The sequence below is a fragment of the Taudactylus pleione genome, unplaced genomic scaffold (genome assembly GCF_031769625.1).
Source record: "Taudactylus pleione unplaced genomic scaffold, aTauple2 ptg000393l, whole genome shotgun sequence".
Lineage (NCBI taxonomy): Eukaryota > Metazoa > Chordata > Amphibia > Anura > Myobatrachidae > Taudactylus > Taudactylus pleione.
Window position 1 is genome coordinate 13,955,821 of NW_028284794.1, and position 17,010 is coordinate 13,972,830.

Sequence of the window (17,010 nt, forward strand, 5' to 3'; positions counted from 1 at the left end):
CCCACAGCTTATGCGAACGGCCAGGTGATGGTCGCGATGGTCAAGACCATCACGACCATTGGGCTTGCGACGAGACCCTTGTGGTAGGGTCTCGTGGCAGCAAGCTTCAGTGGACTTCCTGCTCTAATAGAGCAGGAAGTCCACCTACTGACATCACTAGTGATGTCAGTAGGGCCGCCCACAAACGGCAGGCATTCCTGCAGGAATGCTTCCGTTTGCCCAGCCACGCCCCCTGCCCGCCCCCAAAACGGGGCAAGCTGTCAATCACCATGGACAGCTGCCCCGCTTTGGTGCAAGACCCGTAGCGACGGAGCGCCCATCGCTGGCCGGGTCTCGCGCATGCGCACGCCGGAGCTGGCGCACACCGGAGCCTTCGGAGTCTTGGCGGCAGAAAATGGCATTTTGTACATGTGCAGTAGAAAAATCACTGGGAAAATGGCTGTCGCGCCATTTCCCCGGAGACCTGTGCAGGCTCAGTAGACTCTGGCACAGCGCTAGAGTCTACTAGTGCTCAGAATGTAGTGTGCTCAGTGCGCTGTCTCTTTAGACGCCCCTGGTGACAGCATATGAAGAAAATCAGCAGAGAAAGATTCATCCCTTATAAATTGAGCCCTTAATTGTTTTTTTAGCCACAAGTCAGGTCAATTGGCCGATGTCAGCACCAAAGCTGCTGGGTGTGTTGCCAGCATTAGTTATATACACAGCTTTTAATAGATCTTAATGTCACAATTGCTTGACACATATGAGAGCTTCTCCTTCACCCAGAATTTCAATGAGGGGGACGATTACTTCAGCTACGATGATAGCGTGATGGTGGGAAAATCATTCTCCCTTGTCCCCAGAACTCACCACGACTTTCAGATTCTTTAACACTCCGTCAGTGATGAAATAATCTTTAACCGATGCTTTCACCTCTATCTGAAGGCTCCCAGTCTCGAGGGGAACGACGACAAATGGGAGAACGAGAGTGCCAAGGGGTCCGATGATCACCTCCTGGCGGAAGTTGGCTTCAGCTGTTGACGCACTGCACATCTTCTTGTTGAAAATCAGATCGACTCTAACCTGTTAAAAAAAGATGGAACGGGTTATTTATCATTGCTCAGGGTTTCTGCAGAAACAATGGCGCTCATTATCATAAAGAAGGACGCAAAGCCGATGTTTTTGCAGTTGAACTATTTTCGGTGTTCTGCAAATTCGCCATTTTCCATTACCAATGATGCTCACAGTGAGAATTTATTTGCAAAGTGATTGACAGGAAAGGACCAGTTGTGGGCGGCAATGGAGGGGGGGTGGCAACTCAAATCCAGATGTGTTTGGGACCGTTTTAGGGGCGCCCAAGACTGTGACTGTGATACTGTATGCATTAAAAATGACTCAGCTGTACGGTGAGGGATATTTCAAAGTCTTTTCCTAAGTAACCAATTGAAGTCTAATGTGATATTGACATTAATTATATAGGTCCCTACTAAAGATGTGCTGGTCTGGTTCTCAGAACCAACAACAACCGAATTTAGGGGTCTTCAGTTGAATCGAGTCTGAGTTCGGAATCACTTTACTTTGGGGTACCAGTCGAAGTGAGTCCGTGTTCGGATCTTCCCGTGGATTTAAAAACCTAACTCGGGCTTTGGATTGCATGCTAATTGGATAAAATGACGTCATTTTAGCTGTTTTTTTTTTTTTAAATACTGATCCAAAACACAAAGATAAATCCGGATCCAAAACCAAAACACGGGGGTCGGCGGTGGCGCACATCTCTAGTTCCTACACTGATCATCAGGATACATGAGATAGCGTAGATAACGATATAATATAATTCACTTATGGGGGTCTATTTACTAAGCCTTGGATGAAGATAAAGTGAATGGAGATAAGGTACCAACCAGCTTCCAACTGTCATTTTTCAAACACAGCCTGAGATATGGCAGTTAGGAGCTGATTGGCTGGTAATTTATCTCCATCCAAGGCTCAGTAAATAGACCCCAATATCCCTTTAATAGACAATTTGTCTGCTGCTATCAGCAGATCACAGGATTGTTTTACTATATCATGTAAGAGACTACCAGTACCCTGGAGTGCATCAATTGCTATGCATTATAAAAATATATAAAGATGGACATAAAATATAAAGGGCCAAGGGGAGATGATGGGCCTAAAAATATAAACATATATAAAGAAACTGATAGGCAAGTTGGGTGATGGGCATAAAAATATACAAGTTGTTGAACACAGGCTCCATGCTGCCGCTCCTCCAGGAAAGCTTCATTCCCTGTACCAAGATGGCCGCCGTCCTAAGTACTGTGCATGCGCTGGGTCATCTTATCCCTGTGTAAGAGTGACGCAGTGGTACTAACTATGGCAGCCATCTTGGTACAGGGAATGAGGTCTTTTTGGAGATTGAGCCAGGGCAGTAGCTCGCCTCCATTTCAACTCGTCCAACATGGACATAGCGACTACCTCAGAATTAGGCCCCTGATGTTTACAGCTTTAATCAGTAGGCAATAAATTAATTTACTGTGCAGACATCAGGTTTATAGAGAGATCGCTGTTTATTGATTAGCGATCCTCCACATTTAGAGATCCCGGCAAGCATCACTGAGAGATTAACCAATCACAGCATGATAGTTTTCCATACCATACAGAATTTATAGCCTTTAACCCTTCGCATAATACTGTGGCACCATATGGGAAAAGTCCATGCCCTTTTATGCAACTTATCGCTTTTTAGCTCAATTTAGGTATTGTTTGGAAAACGCCAGGTATAATAAAGGGGCAAATTGCACACAAAATAGTATTTTTGTGAAAGAACCATCCCATTTTTTTTTTCCATGACAAGCATACAAACCATTTGATAAAAGAACCACTGGTTTTAAAAATTGAATGTAAGGGGTGAATTTACTAAAGTAAGAGTTTTTAGAAGTGAGTTTTAGAAGAGAAGTTGCCCATAGCAACCAATCAGATTCTACTTAACATTTAAATTCCACCTCCCAGAAGATAATAGCTAGAATCTGATTGGTTGCTATGGGCAACATCTCTTCAAAAACTCACTTCTAAAAACTCTCACTTAAGTAAATTTACCCCTAAGACTGGTTAAATAAAAAAAGCAGGTTCTTTTAGGCTTGGTCTGATCAGTAAGATAGCTACAGTACAGTAAAACCACATGCAGATCCGTCAACTGGGCCCCTCCTGGTGCCCATGTCTGGTGAGTATTAAAATCCAAATATTAAAATATAATGACACTTTAAGTGGCCACATACACTGGTGCACAGTGGCCCTGATTCAGAGCCGGACGCTCTGACAGAGCGCTCGCTCTAGATCAGGGCCGGTCTTTTTTTTTCTAGAATGGCCTCCTGGCCGCTCGCATAGCTGTGGGTGACCACCCACAGCTATAGAGAACGGCCAGGAAGATGGTCGCGATGGTCAAGACTCAAGACCATCGTGACCATCGGGCTTGTGGTAGGGTCTCGTTGCCGCAAGCCCCAGAGAGATTTCGGCTCTAACAGAGCTGAAATCTCTCCCACTGACATCACTCGTGATGTCAGTGGGGCCGCCCCCAAATGGAGGCCTTCACATGGGAACGCCTCCGTTTGGGTAGTCACTCCACCAAAGGGGGCGTGCTGTCACTCAACATCGACAGCACGCTTCCTTTGGTACGAGACCCGGAGCAACGGTTTGCCCGCCGCTATCGGGCCTCGCACATGCGCATGACGGAGCCGGCTCCGTCGTGCGCATGCTCACTGGGCCACCATCGACCCGCTTGCGAACGCATAGCGCTCGCGAGCGGGTCTGAATCAGGCCCAATGTGTGGATATGAGGAAGGGCCCAATAAAAAAGACTAGTTAGAACATTACCCTTATCATTACACAGAGATATAAATACTGTTTAATCAAATAGGACAGAGTCAGTGCAAAATATAACACCCCCCTCCCTCCCATTTCCACACAGTACCTGGATTTCTCTGTCTACATAACTGTACAGGACGGCTCGGATCTCCACTTGCTCATTACGGACCACAGAATATGGAAGCCGCAGGTCAATGAAGAAAGGTTTTTTGACCAGCATTTCGTACGGTTTTGCAACACAGATGCCTGGGAGACAATGTAGAGGAGCCATGTGAGTGCTGACACATTGTATCTATGAGGCCTCATTTATCAACTAGTTTAATCACTCACAATGATGGTGCTCCAGCCAATCAGCTCCCAACTGTCACTTTTTAAACAGATGACAGTTGGGAGCTGATTGGCTGGAGCAGCATTATCATACACAGTGAGTTTTATCACTCGTTGTGAGTGATAAAACCCATTGATAAATGAGTCTTAAGAGAGTAGGGATGTTCCTGTGTTGGCGTTCTGCTTGTGTTATGGCCTGCCAGGTTTATAGGTAACCCGATTTATCAACACCGAACCACATCCAGGCGCGCATTGTTTATTAATATTAAGACAAACCCCTTTCCTCCCCACAGTAACCGAGCCAGTGCCCAGGCTATCACTACAAGTGCCAACGCAATTAACAATGCCAGAGGGAAGGAAGTGTCAGGGATCAGCGTGATTGTGCTGTCACTTTAGTTGCTCCCCCCCAGCACCCTGGAATTGGTGTCATTGCCAACCGATGCAGAAGATGGTACAGCTGTGCTGGTCTTATACTGCAGCACTGGCTGTATCCTCACATTCTGTTAGTGCCAACCACTGTAAGATCTATTATCACTTAGGCATCTTACTGGGCTGATACATATTGTATGGTGCCACGGTCCTCTCCCCAAAAGCTAGGAAATTCTTAGTAGTCTGTTCTGTACAAAAATGTCATTATTCAAACAAATTCCAACCTCCTCCTGTGCTACCTTTATCAACTCAATGCACTTTCCTGGGGGGTGCTCCTGCCACAGTAAAAAAATATCCCAGCTACAGTAGAGAAGATTGGCACCTCTTTACTTTATTACTGTCTGCTAATTCATAGAAAAGTTATTTATGATTAAACGATATATCAAAACTAGTAAAACCTGCAAAGGCTGCTGATTACCAGTCAGGCTCTATAGTGTTGAATGAGTACAGACTTGTACGCGTGGACACCAGTATGGTATCTATAGGGTCATATGGAAGGAGCTGTCAGTGCACTTGGGATGCTCAAGAAATTACGGTTCACCCTCTATCAATACTTTCTGCACGATGGGGTGGGCATTAGGCTTGTGTCCATGTATGTGAGGCTTACCATATATTAGAAGGGGATCAGTATGAATGACCGCCGGACCTACGTCAAATCCTGACGCTGGAAGACCGGCAGTAGTGAAGATCCCGACAAGTAATTAAGGTAAGTATAACTAACCCTCTCCCCCCTAACAATAACCCTTCCTTAGGGTTGCCTAACCCTAACCTCCCCCCCTACTGCCTATTCCTAACCCCCCCCGTAAGTACCTAAACCTAACCCCCCCAGCCCCGCAGCCTAAACCTTACTCTACCGGGGGGGTGCCTAACCTTAACCTCCCCCCGGGGTGCCTAACCCTAATTTTCCCCCAGAGCCCCTAACCTAACCCTCCCCCCCTGTGGCAGTAAGAGCCCACTGCCCGGGAGGAGAGGGTTGCCGGGCGTTGGGCTCCAGGCCTAGGGATAATGATAGGCGTTGGGATTTCGACGCCTATCATTAGTCTCCTGTTGGGATTGCACAGTTGGGAAGCCATCAGTCGGCATTTCGACCATCGGCTTCCTGACTGCACACCATTAGAAGGGCTGAAAGCAAAGTATTCAGTTAAATAAACAAAAGTCGTCTGTATGTATCCTGCTAGTCCCATCATGGTATTTTATAAATTAAAGACAAATTCCACCTTTGAGACATTTGTTTTAGGGTTTAAATTAGACATATGTGGTTTGGTTTTCCTGAAAAATGAACGCACCCAAACTTTGGGGTTCCGAGTCGAATCGAGTCTCGGCTCGGATCACTTTTGGGGTTTCCGAGAAGAACTGAGTCCCAGGTCCAAATTACATGGTTTTAGCTGTGTTTATCAATTTTAAGGAAATCCAAAACCAAAACCGAATCTGAAGCAAAACATTTGAGGGTGGCTTTGTGAAAACCAAAAACAAAACACTGGGGGCTCTATAATATGGCCAACACAACGGAAGGTTCTATTCTACAAATCTAACCTCTGTTCTATGTCTATAATTTGCTGGATACACTCTTTAGCAGCGCGCATCTAGAACTTTTCTTTCTTTATCTTAATTATGATCAGAATTAAGCAATCTGCTGTCTGTACCCTACTTCATAAAACTGAACCGACAAGAGTAAATGATGCGCTACTTAGTTTATACCAAAATAAGTGATAGTGGCGTCTAGACATAGCTAGAGATCAGTACACAACAAGCCCCTTTGCAGGTCCAATGGGCGATATCATTAGTGGGGGCACCAGCTGTCGTTCTGTCGATGCCGGTGTGTATGCACTTGCTGATGCCGGCACCCCCACCGGGTCCCGTTGCTAGCAATATCTCGCTGGGTACACATAGTTTAGTGTGTACCCAGCTTTAGTACTTTGATTTTTCATTGTGCTGCGTCCCCACCTCTGGAGCCGCCACTGGTCACTGCCCCAGCGGAACTTACAATCTAGTTGAATAGATATTTGGGAAATTACCTGAATTTGCAGAAATGCTGATGGCCAAAAATTCCCAGGTGGTGATTGACTCTGGAAAGTTTGTATAAACAGTCTTTGATGAATCCCTGTGTGAGAAGAAAGATAATAGAGTAAGCTGAATGGATGAATGCTCTCCATGCTTGTACACAAGGGAGTTAAAGTCAAGATTATAAAACTGCTGGAGACAATGGAGGCGTTCGCCTCTAGACACCAGAACTAGAAGGGGCACCTCTCCTCCATTGTCCCGCTTCCACCTCCAGAGCCCTTGCTCTGTGTCCTGGACTTGTAGATTGGAGCCTTGCCAGGGTTGTCTCCATCTCTGCACCAGTCGCAGGCCACCAGCGATCGGAGCTGCCCAGCCACTGCCTATTCAGCTGCGTGTGCTTCTGCATCAGGTGGCTTTCATACCACCTGATGAGGAAGCGCTGACAACTAAACCGGCAATGCGCCACGATCACAGCTCTCCCAGAGTCAGACCCAAAGCTTCCAAGAACTCCTATCATCAAAGCAACAAACTTCTCTATCCCGTCCTTGCTCTCCTTTACGTATACCACAGTTTTACACATTTAAGGTCTGATTCAGAGGTTGTAGTAGACTTTTGTTGCAGCCGCTACTGCGATTTAATGCTAAGGCCGCAGCTGATGGGCTTCCTACTGTTGCGGCTCAAATCCACTGCTGTGGGCAAATAGTCACACCATCGATGGTTAGAGCTCAGAATACCAACTGGTGCATGGCCGCCAGTTCCATTTTAACTGCGTCTTTGGGTTCAGTCCCTGACACTGACACCCCCAGTCACCACCCAGGAACGCTCATTGGCATTGCATGGATTTCCATGCAATTGCAATCTGTGTTCCCCAGCACTAACTATCGGGACGCATATGCAGTGCATCTCAGGCGCATACAGACCATGGCTTCAGGACACAAACCAGAGGTGACACGCCCATACAGGGATTGTGGGAAACGGCTGAATTTGGAAAACCACCAGCACTGAAGAAAGTAATATGCTAAAACTTATTAAAATCCACATAAAAAGAACTTAATAATAATAAAATATCAGTTTTATGAGGAATTGTTTTCTGCGGGCCTGCTACTAATACTATTGCATTGATTTTCACTTGAGCTACACTTACCCATTCCTGTCTGCTTTCATGGGAAGCATTTCCACCCTCCAGAGCCAGCTCTCGGAAAAGATACTGCGTGAGGCGAAATCCATAGATTCGTAGTCGCCATCCAGGCTTCCACTCTCAGAGGTACCAGCGCCGACAATGGTAGAACTGTGATGAACTGAGAGAGAGAAAAGAACAAGAAAGAAGAGAATTTCTGAGAGGAAACAGAAGCCTTTGGTGTCACAGAATCTGTCAGACACCATAATGAATTTCTATACAGGGTCATATTAACAATGGGGCGGATTGGGCTACAGATCCAGGCCTCCACATAAAAATAGGCCGTCCATCGCGACAGCAGAATGAAGACCAGCCGCCCAGCTGGCCACAGGGTCGGCCATAAAGCATAAGTGCTACAATTGTATTTCTATTTTCCTCAAGGAATTACTCAATTCTTCCACTTTTACATATTTAGGGAGACATTGGGGATGATAGTGTAGAAGGAGTACACGCCCACTTTGCACTGACCACACCCACACAGCACTGGCCACACCTCCTCCACTTCTCACAATAGGCCATTCAGCATTTTCAGCCCCAGGCCCATACACTTCTGTTCACGTGATTAAAGAAACGTGAAACTCAAACTGCAGACATAGAAATGCAAGTGCACAAAAAACAAGAAAAAGAAGAGCGTTCGTCTGGGTGCACTAGGACCGACAATGTGTTAAAAGAATATTTCTTTATTGGTATACATTGAAAACATATCCCCTTGATATCAAAAAGGTGAAATACTTAAAATCTTTAATTTAGTATGAAATAAAGATAGGAAAAATGTGTTTATAGAAATAAAAAATATATTAAATTAAATACTGTGCCTGTTGTCTTTGTTTTTCCTTTACTATCTACTGTACTTGTTTTCTGCTAAGTGGCCTTATTTCTTAAACCTAGGACTCTGTATTATTTGTCTTCTCCCATCAAAAGAAACAATATAGTTACTCTTTGTTCTGTCTGCAGTACTGTATCTATATGTTTCAGGATAGTTGCATTCTCTCCTGTTGCCAATAGATGTCACCCTTTCCTCATGTTCCCAGTACTTTTAATCACTTATAATTATTTATTGTTTAAATTATTGTATTATAAAAGAGAAATGAGATTCATTTTGATCCAGACACTGGCGGATCCCTAGTTGTCTGGACCTATCATAAATCTGTTATCAAAGTACTGCAGATTGTGTTATTATGGCTTGGGATGACTTTGCAGTTCAGGTTTTCCACCTTACACTAATATCCCCTTTCAACAGATATTTTGACTGTATAAGTGCTCCCTTCAATTTTATCAGCAGAGCTTCTGTATTTGGTAGTTTTAATTGATAGTTTTAATAAAGTTTCCTTCATTAGTATCTGAGCTCTACATAGCCAGTTATCAGTTTATTCTAGTGGCAATAACATCTACAGTATCACAGGGAATAGAAATGCAAGTGCACAGGCGCACACACACATGCAAGTTGACATCTTCTGCAGATCAGGGATGACAGTAAGGCCAGGAAGTATTGAAGGGGAAAATGTGATGCATTCCGGTGCTTCTTCCCGGTGTGCCACCGGCTGGTGGCATTACCCAATCTTACCGTGATGCTACCACTGAGAGGGATCTGATTGAATCCCTCCCATCACCCCCGTGCCCCACATCCTTTTGCGCATGCGCAGAAGGACGCCAGTTGGGACTTCTGGGTGTTAAACCCAGGAGACCCTCCATCCGGGGTCATCGCAAAGGGCAGCTCTTATCGGGGGGAGCCATTCTCTGCACTTCTAACATGCTTGCCGACATTCTGACTGCCCCCTCCAGGAGGGAGAAGCCCGGTCGGAATAGCAGGAGGCGTGGCTGACATAGGGGGCGTGGCCAGACATATTACCCACCATTTGCGGGTGGTGAGGGGGGCATTTTCATGTGATTGCATCATTTTGACCCCTCACCAACTACACAGTGCCACAATTACCGGCACTGTAAAGCAGGGGGCGGGGTCATATTAACGCGATTCAGCGTGAATCTCGTCATAGGCTACCCCCGCTGCGAGGACTTGTGGGGGCCCGAGGGGTAGCTGGCCGCTGGGTCCCACCGCTAGTGACATCACGCTGGGCACACATCGTCTAGTGCATACCCAGCTTTAAACCTGTACAATTATTTTACTACAGTATATGTATGCACAGTAATGAGAAGCACATACACTACTCGTCCGATCCTATATCATCCCCAATATCCTTGTTAGAATCTACTGGTACTTACAGATCGTGTTTGGTCTTCTAACAAACTTGGGACGTCCCCTGATCACCTGCGGCTCAAAGATGAATTTGCAGCACTCCAGAAAGACTCGAGCACACTCTCCAGCATCCAAGACGTACCCTGCCCGCTTCTGGCATGTATACCCCATGGGGTTCTCCAGCATGCCGTCCTCGCAACAGCGCCGGAGACGTGCATCATGTTGATATTGAAGTGCTGGTGCAGAAGACAGAGATTAAGTATCTATATGACAGATGTTTTATTCATTTTATTTTATTTACTGATATAGATGTAAGATAGTGTTATTATTTATAATTACAACTTAGTCCACACAGGCAGGGTATAGCTGGGCACACAGGCAGGGTATAGCTGGGCACACAATGCAGGGGCACTGCACTTGGCCTTAGTTCTGACTTAATTACACATCTGTATTTATTTTATACAACCGAAATATAGTTTGGGAGAGACAGGCGAGTTGAGACTGGTGCGAACAGCTAAATATTCTCTGTAACACGCTATATATGCGCGTAATATGCGCGCGCTATATAAATAACTTAATAAATAACGGTTGATAAAGAAATAAAATGGTACAAAAAAAAGTCATCTTTTATAGCAGAATATTTAAATATGGACAAAATATGGTCTTCAGTATATAGCCAGGAGAGACATTTGGTATGTGTGGCACCCTACAGTACATTACCATTTACATATAATGGTGCCATTACACATCTCTCTGTATGGGAGGGGAGAGCATGTGGGCAGCCCCCTTGGATTGTGCTAGAGTCTGCTCGTGCATACACTGTATCTGGGAAAATGGGGTCAGCGCCATTTTCCCAGTGGTTCCGTCATTGTGCATGAGCATATCTTCGGGAAAATGGCACAGGAGCCATTTTCTAGGCAAATCTCCCGAGTTTACTGCAGCTGGAGCAGGATGTAAGTATATTAAATGGGTGCAGGGTGTGGGCCCGTCTGGAACCCAATGCCCATTATAGATGTGCTAATGCCTTTACATTTATGTTTTGATCTTTTAAAACACATAAAAGGGGAGATGTATCCCGCCTTAGGCTGGGTACACACTGGAGCGACGGGCAGAGCCGCAACTAGATTTCTTGGTGCCCTGTGCCAGATTGAGCATTGGCGCCCCCCTCCCCATTTTTTAAATAGGGACATAAGATAGTGCACCTGAAAACGGGCCATGGCCTCCTGGGGAAGGCCCAGGGAAGAGATAGGAGAGGCCAGGAGATGCTGGGGATAAAAGAAGAGGAAACTACAAGTGAGAATGATAATAAACAGGAAAACTGACAGCCCCAAACAGCGCCCCCTGCCCTGCGGTACCCTGTGCCATGGCACTGGTCGCACTACCCTAGTTACGGCCCTGGCGACGGGCATTCGTTCTGAAGTCTGAACGAATGCCCATGAACAGTAATTGAGCCTCAACACTGGACGACTTTAATAAACAACGGAATGATCACGTTCATTCATTAACAATGCACTGGCTGCGAGCAATAGCGCTAGGTTTGATGTTCAGCGCATCAAACCTGGCGACAGTTGCTAAGGAGAAAAAGGAGGGGGATTTAACCCCCTATTGTACCTCAGCACACTGAATAATACCTGCAACAATATATGAAGACTATATGGTCATAGAAATTTAGAGATATTAGTTGCATGCATTTGCAAATACATGGGAGGCTGCTGGGCCACGTCACGGCTTCTCTGTTACCAACAGTTGCTAAGGACCATGGGAGTGCGCAAAGATGCGTGCACACTGAGCGATGTAGGCGATACGTAGATTTCGGGGGTATTACCACATTTTTCTGTTTAGTACATCCCGCCCTTAGAGAGATATAAAGTGTAGAGACATAAAGTAGCTACAAATCAGCTGTCATTTTCAAGCACAGCCTGTAACATGACAGAAGCTGATTGGTTGGTACTTTATCTCTCTCAACCTATCTTTATCTATCTCAACTTTATCTTCCTCCAAAGCTTAGTACATCTCCCCCTTAACCTGCCCCATATGAACACTAAAACAACTGTACTGGCTGCAAATGATGTATGAGGCTAGATTATTGAAGCAAAGCTTTCACAAGTCCTATGATATATTTTATTTGACCTTACTATATAAGACCATGAGTACAATATACTAAGCAGATAGAGGGATTTCACTCTCTATACTGGGAGGGGGGCAGACACACAGATGAGAACGAGAGGAAGAGGCAGATTTGAGGAGGGGGGTGAGGCAAACCTGGGGAAGGGATGGAGGGTGGAGGCAAACAAGAGGCAACAGGTAGGATGAAAGGTACACAAACAAATCTGTAGATAGAGGGCCTGAATCATTACGGATCGGTGTTGCGAATACGCAGGCAGACGGACGATTCTTTCGTACTGCACATTGTAGACCGCTCAGACCCATCGCAGAGTGGTTGACAGGAAGTGAGCGTTTGGGGGTGTTGGAGGGGGCTGGATGGCGAAATGCAGGCGTGTCAGTGCGTTTGAACGCCGTTACAGGGGCGTGCATAAATTAGTCACTGCCTGTGCTCTCGCTGCGTACCGAAAGGTTAGCAATTTCAGAGTAAGGTCTGACCTTGAGCAATTGTGCGTTAGGCTCCGATGTTACTTGATGGTACCGATGTTGAGTAGGGGGAAGTGGGCGTCTTTATATTGGCCTGCGACGGCATTGCGATTGCAAGCATTAGCATATTTTCGCAGTGTACCTGTGTGCGTAATCGCAGCTGCGATCGCAATAGTGATCCGTAGTGAATCAGGCCCCCGAGTTGGGATGGCCATCGACTATAGCTGCTTAGCAACCATCAGCAGTTTGGCACCAATAGTCTCTTTTCTTGCCTTCGATGGTGTAGATACTGTGGGCCTGATTCAGACACGCTCGCAAGCGCATAGCGCTCGCAAGCGGGTCAATGGTGGGCCAGTGCGCAAGCCCTGGAGCGAGCGCAAAAAGCACTCGCTCCGGCGCACGCATCCAAGAGGGGCGGCTGTCGATGTTGATCGACAGCTCGCCCCGTTTGGAAGGCGGGGAGGGGGGCTGGCTGGGCAAACGGAGGCGTTCCTGCAGGACGCCTGCCGTTTGCAGGTGGCCCTACTGACATCACTATTGATGTCAATAGGTGGACTTCCTGCTCTATTAGTGCAGGAAGTCCACTGGGGCTTGCCGACATAAGACCCTACCGCAAGGGTCTCATCGCTAACCCAGATGATCGCGATGGTCTTGACCATCGCGACCATCTTTTTGGCCGCTCGCTATAGCTGATCACCCACAGCTATGGGAGCGGCCAGGAGGCCGCTCAAAAAAAACAGAGGGACGGCCCTGATTCAGAGCGAGCGCTCTGTCAGAGCGTCCGGCTCTGAATCAGGGCCTCTGTTATCTATGGCAGGGAGCATGACAATGTTTCTCTTTTTTCAGCTGATGCTAGCAGCTTACCCCGACCCCTCGTTGTGCCTCCAAGCCCTGCCCTCTAACCTGATTGGCCTGCCACCCATTGTGCAGCGCAAGCAGGGATGTCGATTGATTATTAAAGTGGAGAGAGATAAAATACCAAGCAATAAGTTCCTAACTGTCATTCTACATTACAGGCTGGGTTTGAGAAATGACAGTTAGGAGCTGATTTGTTGTGGTGTTCCCGCTAGACTGAGGCCAGGACAGGGCGCTGTGGTAGGGAGTCTTTCCTGAAAAGGGGGAGGGGCTGACTAGGTAGGGGGCGTCACACTTGGGTGTGTGTCCAGCACTTACAGAGGTGCAGGGCTTCCCCCAAGCTCTCCCTTCACAGTGAACAAATGCCATGAGCCTGTGCACGGCATCTATTACCTGGCGGTGAAGGCACACGGCAGGCTGTTTTAGTGGTCACCACTAAAGGGCAGAGCGCATTTTGCCTTTTTAAAATCTGGCAGGGCATGGTGCCCCCTCCCCCCTAAAACAGCCTAGCGGGAACACTGGGTTGGTACTTTATATCCATTCACCTTGTCTTTCTCCAAGACTTAGTACATAGACACCTAAGTATGTACTCCCAACTGACCAGCCTCTTTTCTACAACAGTCCCAACCTTTGTTTCCACCAAAAAGAGACATAATTCATGAACTCTAGGACCAATGTGTAACCAGTAAAGGACAAGTGACTGTGCTGTTCGTGGTGAGACCATGTCAGATCATGGGTATGCCTAAAGGGTTGTGTTTGGAAAGTTTTGAGGTATGCAAATAAGTTGGTGTAATATTGATCAGCTGGCTGTCACTTATCTCATCTCTGGTGCAAGAAGCCACTATTCAGTCTTAACAACATGCAAATGGTATCTCAGCAGCACAATCCTACAATTTCACCGGCAGGTTCTTCCAAGAACGAATGACCTGCACTTGGATAAATACCTTTTCTAGCCTTTGCTTCATTTAATATCAATGAGCGTTTCTTTCTCAGAGGCTTTTCACAATGCAGATCTGTAAAGAAATCACGATCAACAGGCTCAACCACAGATTCATCTCTTCTGTAATATACTGTACATTTAGAATTTTTAAAGATGCTCAAAGTTTTTGAAAAGGCCACTTACAGTAGGTACAGGCGTAATAATAGCAGGAAAGGGGACAGCATATATTTTTTACCTAATTTATTTCCTAATGTATGTCAAAATGATTGGTTATTTCTACTAGTAGTGGAATAAAATACATTTATTTTGGCATAGAGGAGACTAGGTGAAGGATGGAGCCGTTGAGCTTGGTGTCTATGGGGAGTTGGTGGGAGAACAGCAAAAAGTCTAGACGTGAAAATCAAATCCAGGCTTGCCTTTAAACCCTCCACCCAATCATGAACACATCTTCTTTGGCATTATCATTGATCTACAGTTGCAGATCTGTCATTGTCTGCATCCTTTTACTGTTTTTGAATGTGTTCAGCAATATTGATCAGCCATTTTTCCTCCAAAACCCACCTTCTCGTCCTCGATTGTTAAGGCCCATGGAGGATGTCACAGAGAGCCCAGCGTCTGTAAAGACTCCAGCGTTGTCCACTCCACCACCAGATGTGCAGCCAAGGTCACCCCGCTTCACCTCCTTCCAAATCTAAGAAAAAACCAAAGATGAGGACCACCACCTTCTATCCCATAAACAGTTCTTGTTGACATTCTCACCTTGTCTTGTGACATCCGATTCTTTTTGTTCAGAACGAAGACAGCCTTGTCCACAGCCACCAGCCCAACGTAGGCTCCAGGTTCTCCTGTGATCTTCAGAGCCAAAGAACTTCCTGGTTCAGGGTCCAAAACTATATTATTGGGGTCTTCAGTCAATTCGAGCTGCCAGATAAGAGATATGATGCTTACTGTACATTGGGCTTTTATATCCTTTAATAATTATATTCACTTCCACCATATTGTAGTAGCTTTGTATTCTTATTTTCTGTAGAAACCATGAAAATACATGTCTAGCATATACATTCTGATGGGGATAATTTAATAATTCCAGTCATTATAGAACCTGAATAACAGTTGATTGATCAGTTCACATAAGTCAAGAAACTTGATGTCCCTCTTGTTGATCTGCTGTTACCATATTTTTGGGATTCCATCAAATGCATTTAGAAAATTCTATGGTTCATTTGGATACTTTTCAAAACAGCACAATCTACTTGCTGCTCTTTCACATATATAGCTGTTGCGTATATATATCCATCCTTTCTATTAATATTATAATTATCCTTTATTATTATGACATCAAAAAGGTTCCACAGCTCCTTGCATAGAACAAAAGAAGCAGTGCAAACAAAAAGATAAACAGAGCAAAAGACTTAGGGACCTATTTAGGATTATTTGTGGGAATATCCCCCCAAAACAACTGCAAATATTAACTATCCCCTAAATGTATTCTCGTTGAACAGCAGCAGATATTGGGGTTACCAGGAGAGGGACCATTGGATGGCACTCTACTCGCACGTGTGTAATCAGCAGACTAGGCATGTGCAGAAGAGCGTCCGGTGATTACTTCACTTCTAACACATGGCAGGGACGGGCTCCAGCATGGGATTTTTCATACTTTCAGATGATCCTTAATTTCTTATTGCTGCAATAAGAATAATCGCACTTGCTGATTTCTTTGGCTGCCATCTGAAGGGGCAGCCAAAAAGCAGCAATTGTGTAATTGTGACCCCACCCTCCAATTATACAATGCCATGTTGATGTGATTCAGTGCAAACTGTGTCATTAAGCTGCATGGACCGCCCACTTTTTCCGGGCAACCCGGGAGAGCCACCTGGGATTCGGGAGTCTCCCATATGTTCTGGGACAGTAGGCAGGTATGGTCATAATTCCCACAATAGCATAACCGGCTGAAGATCTATTGTCATTGTTGGCAGTGGGGAAGAGATGATGGTATACGTGTGGATGGAAAAACACATGAGGGATGAGTGCCCTGCTCGTGAGACAGGGGTGACACACAGGGGAGAGAGAACGAGTGAGGAGCATAAAGCTCAATGTTGGGATGACAGCTGGAAATAAAAACGGGGATTTTGAGAACCCATTTGAAGCTTTAGAGAGAGGTGAAGCATTTGATAAGTAGAGGGAGAGAATTCCAGTGGTGGGGAGCGGCACAGAGGCAGGAGTAGGAGGGAGTGATAAGCTGGGAGGAGAGGCTGCAGAGGTTGTATGACCTGTGTGAGGAGAACGTAACAGTCCCTGTGGGTATTGGCAATGCCTGCTGATCATGTTCATGACCTATACACTATAAACAACTGTACTTCCACGTCACAGCCATTGAAGCATCTCACCTTCCGCATGCAGGAATCCACTGTTTCCACCAAGACAGAGTCTGCAACAATCTCCCCAGTGCTAGGCACCACATAATATGCCAAAATGCGGAAGGACGGGATGTATTTCTCTGTGACCACCAGTGACACCACTATAAAGGCTTGCTCGGGTTCTCTTGCCTGACGATCCATTTCTATAACCCGACCCTTACTCAGGATCTGAGAGGAGAACAGGACATAAACAATCTCTAAAAACAAAAAGGAAGAAGTGTCAGGGACCAGAACGTGATGAA

The 17,010-nt window shown here is 45.9% G+C and overlaps 1 protein-coding gene across 1 annotated transcript in view; it reads right to left on the minus strand.

The window, feature by feature from the left end:
• LOC148507498 (complement C3-like) overlaps positions 1-17,010 on the minus strand; it is a 134,980-nt gene that overhangs the window by 36,044 nt on the left and 81,926 nt on the right. The window contains exons 13-21 of the mRNA XM_088446066.1: positions 16,739-16,936; positions 15,111-15,272; positions 14,913-15,042; positions 14,356-14,424; positions 9,994-10,203; positions 7,741-7,894; positions 6,611-6,696; positions 3,946-4,085; positions 850-1,062 (exon numbers count right to left, since the gene is read on the minus strand). Coding sequence (XP_088302192.1) covers positions 850-1,062; positions 3,946-4,085; positions 6,611-6,696; positions 7,741-7,894; positions 9,994-10,203; positions 14,356-14,424; positions 14,913-15,042; positions 15,111-15,272; positions 16,739-16,936 — 1,362 coding nt within the window. The remainder of the gene's footprint in view (positions 1-849; positions 1,063-3,945; positions 4,086-6,610; positions 6,697-7,740; positions 7,895-9,993; positions 10,204-14,355; positions 14,425-14,912; positions 15,043-15,110; positions 15,273-16,738; positions 16,937-17,010) is intronic.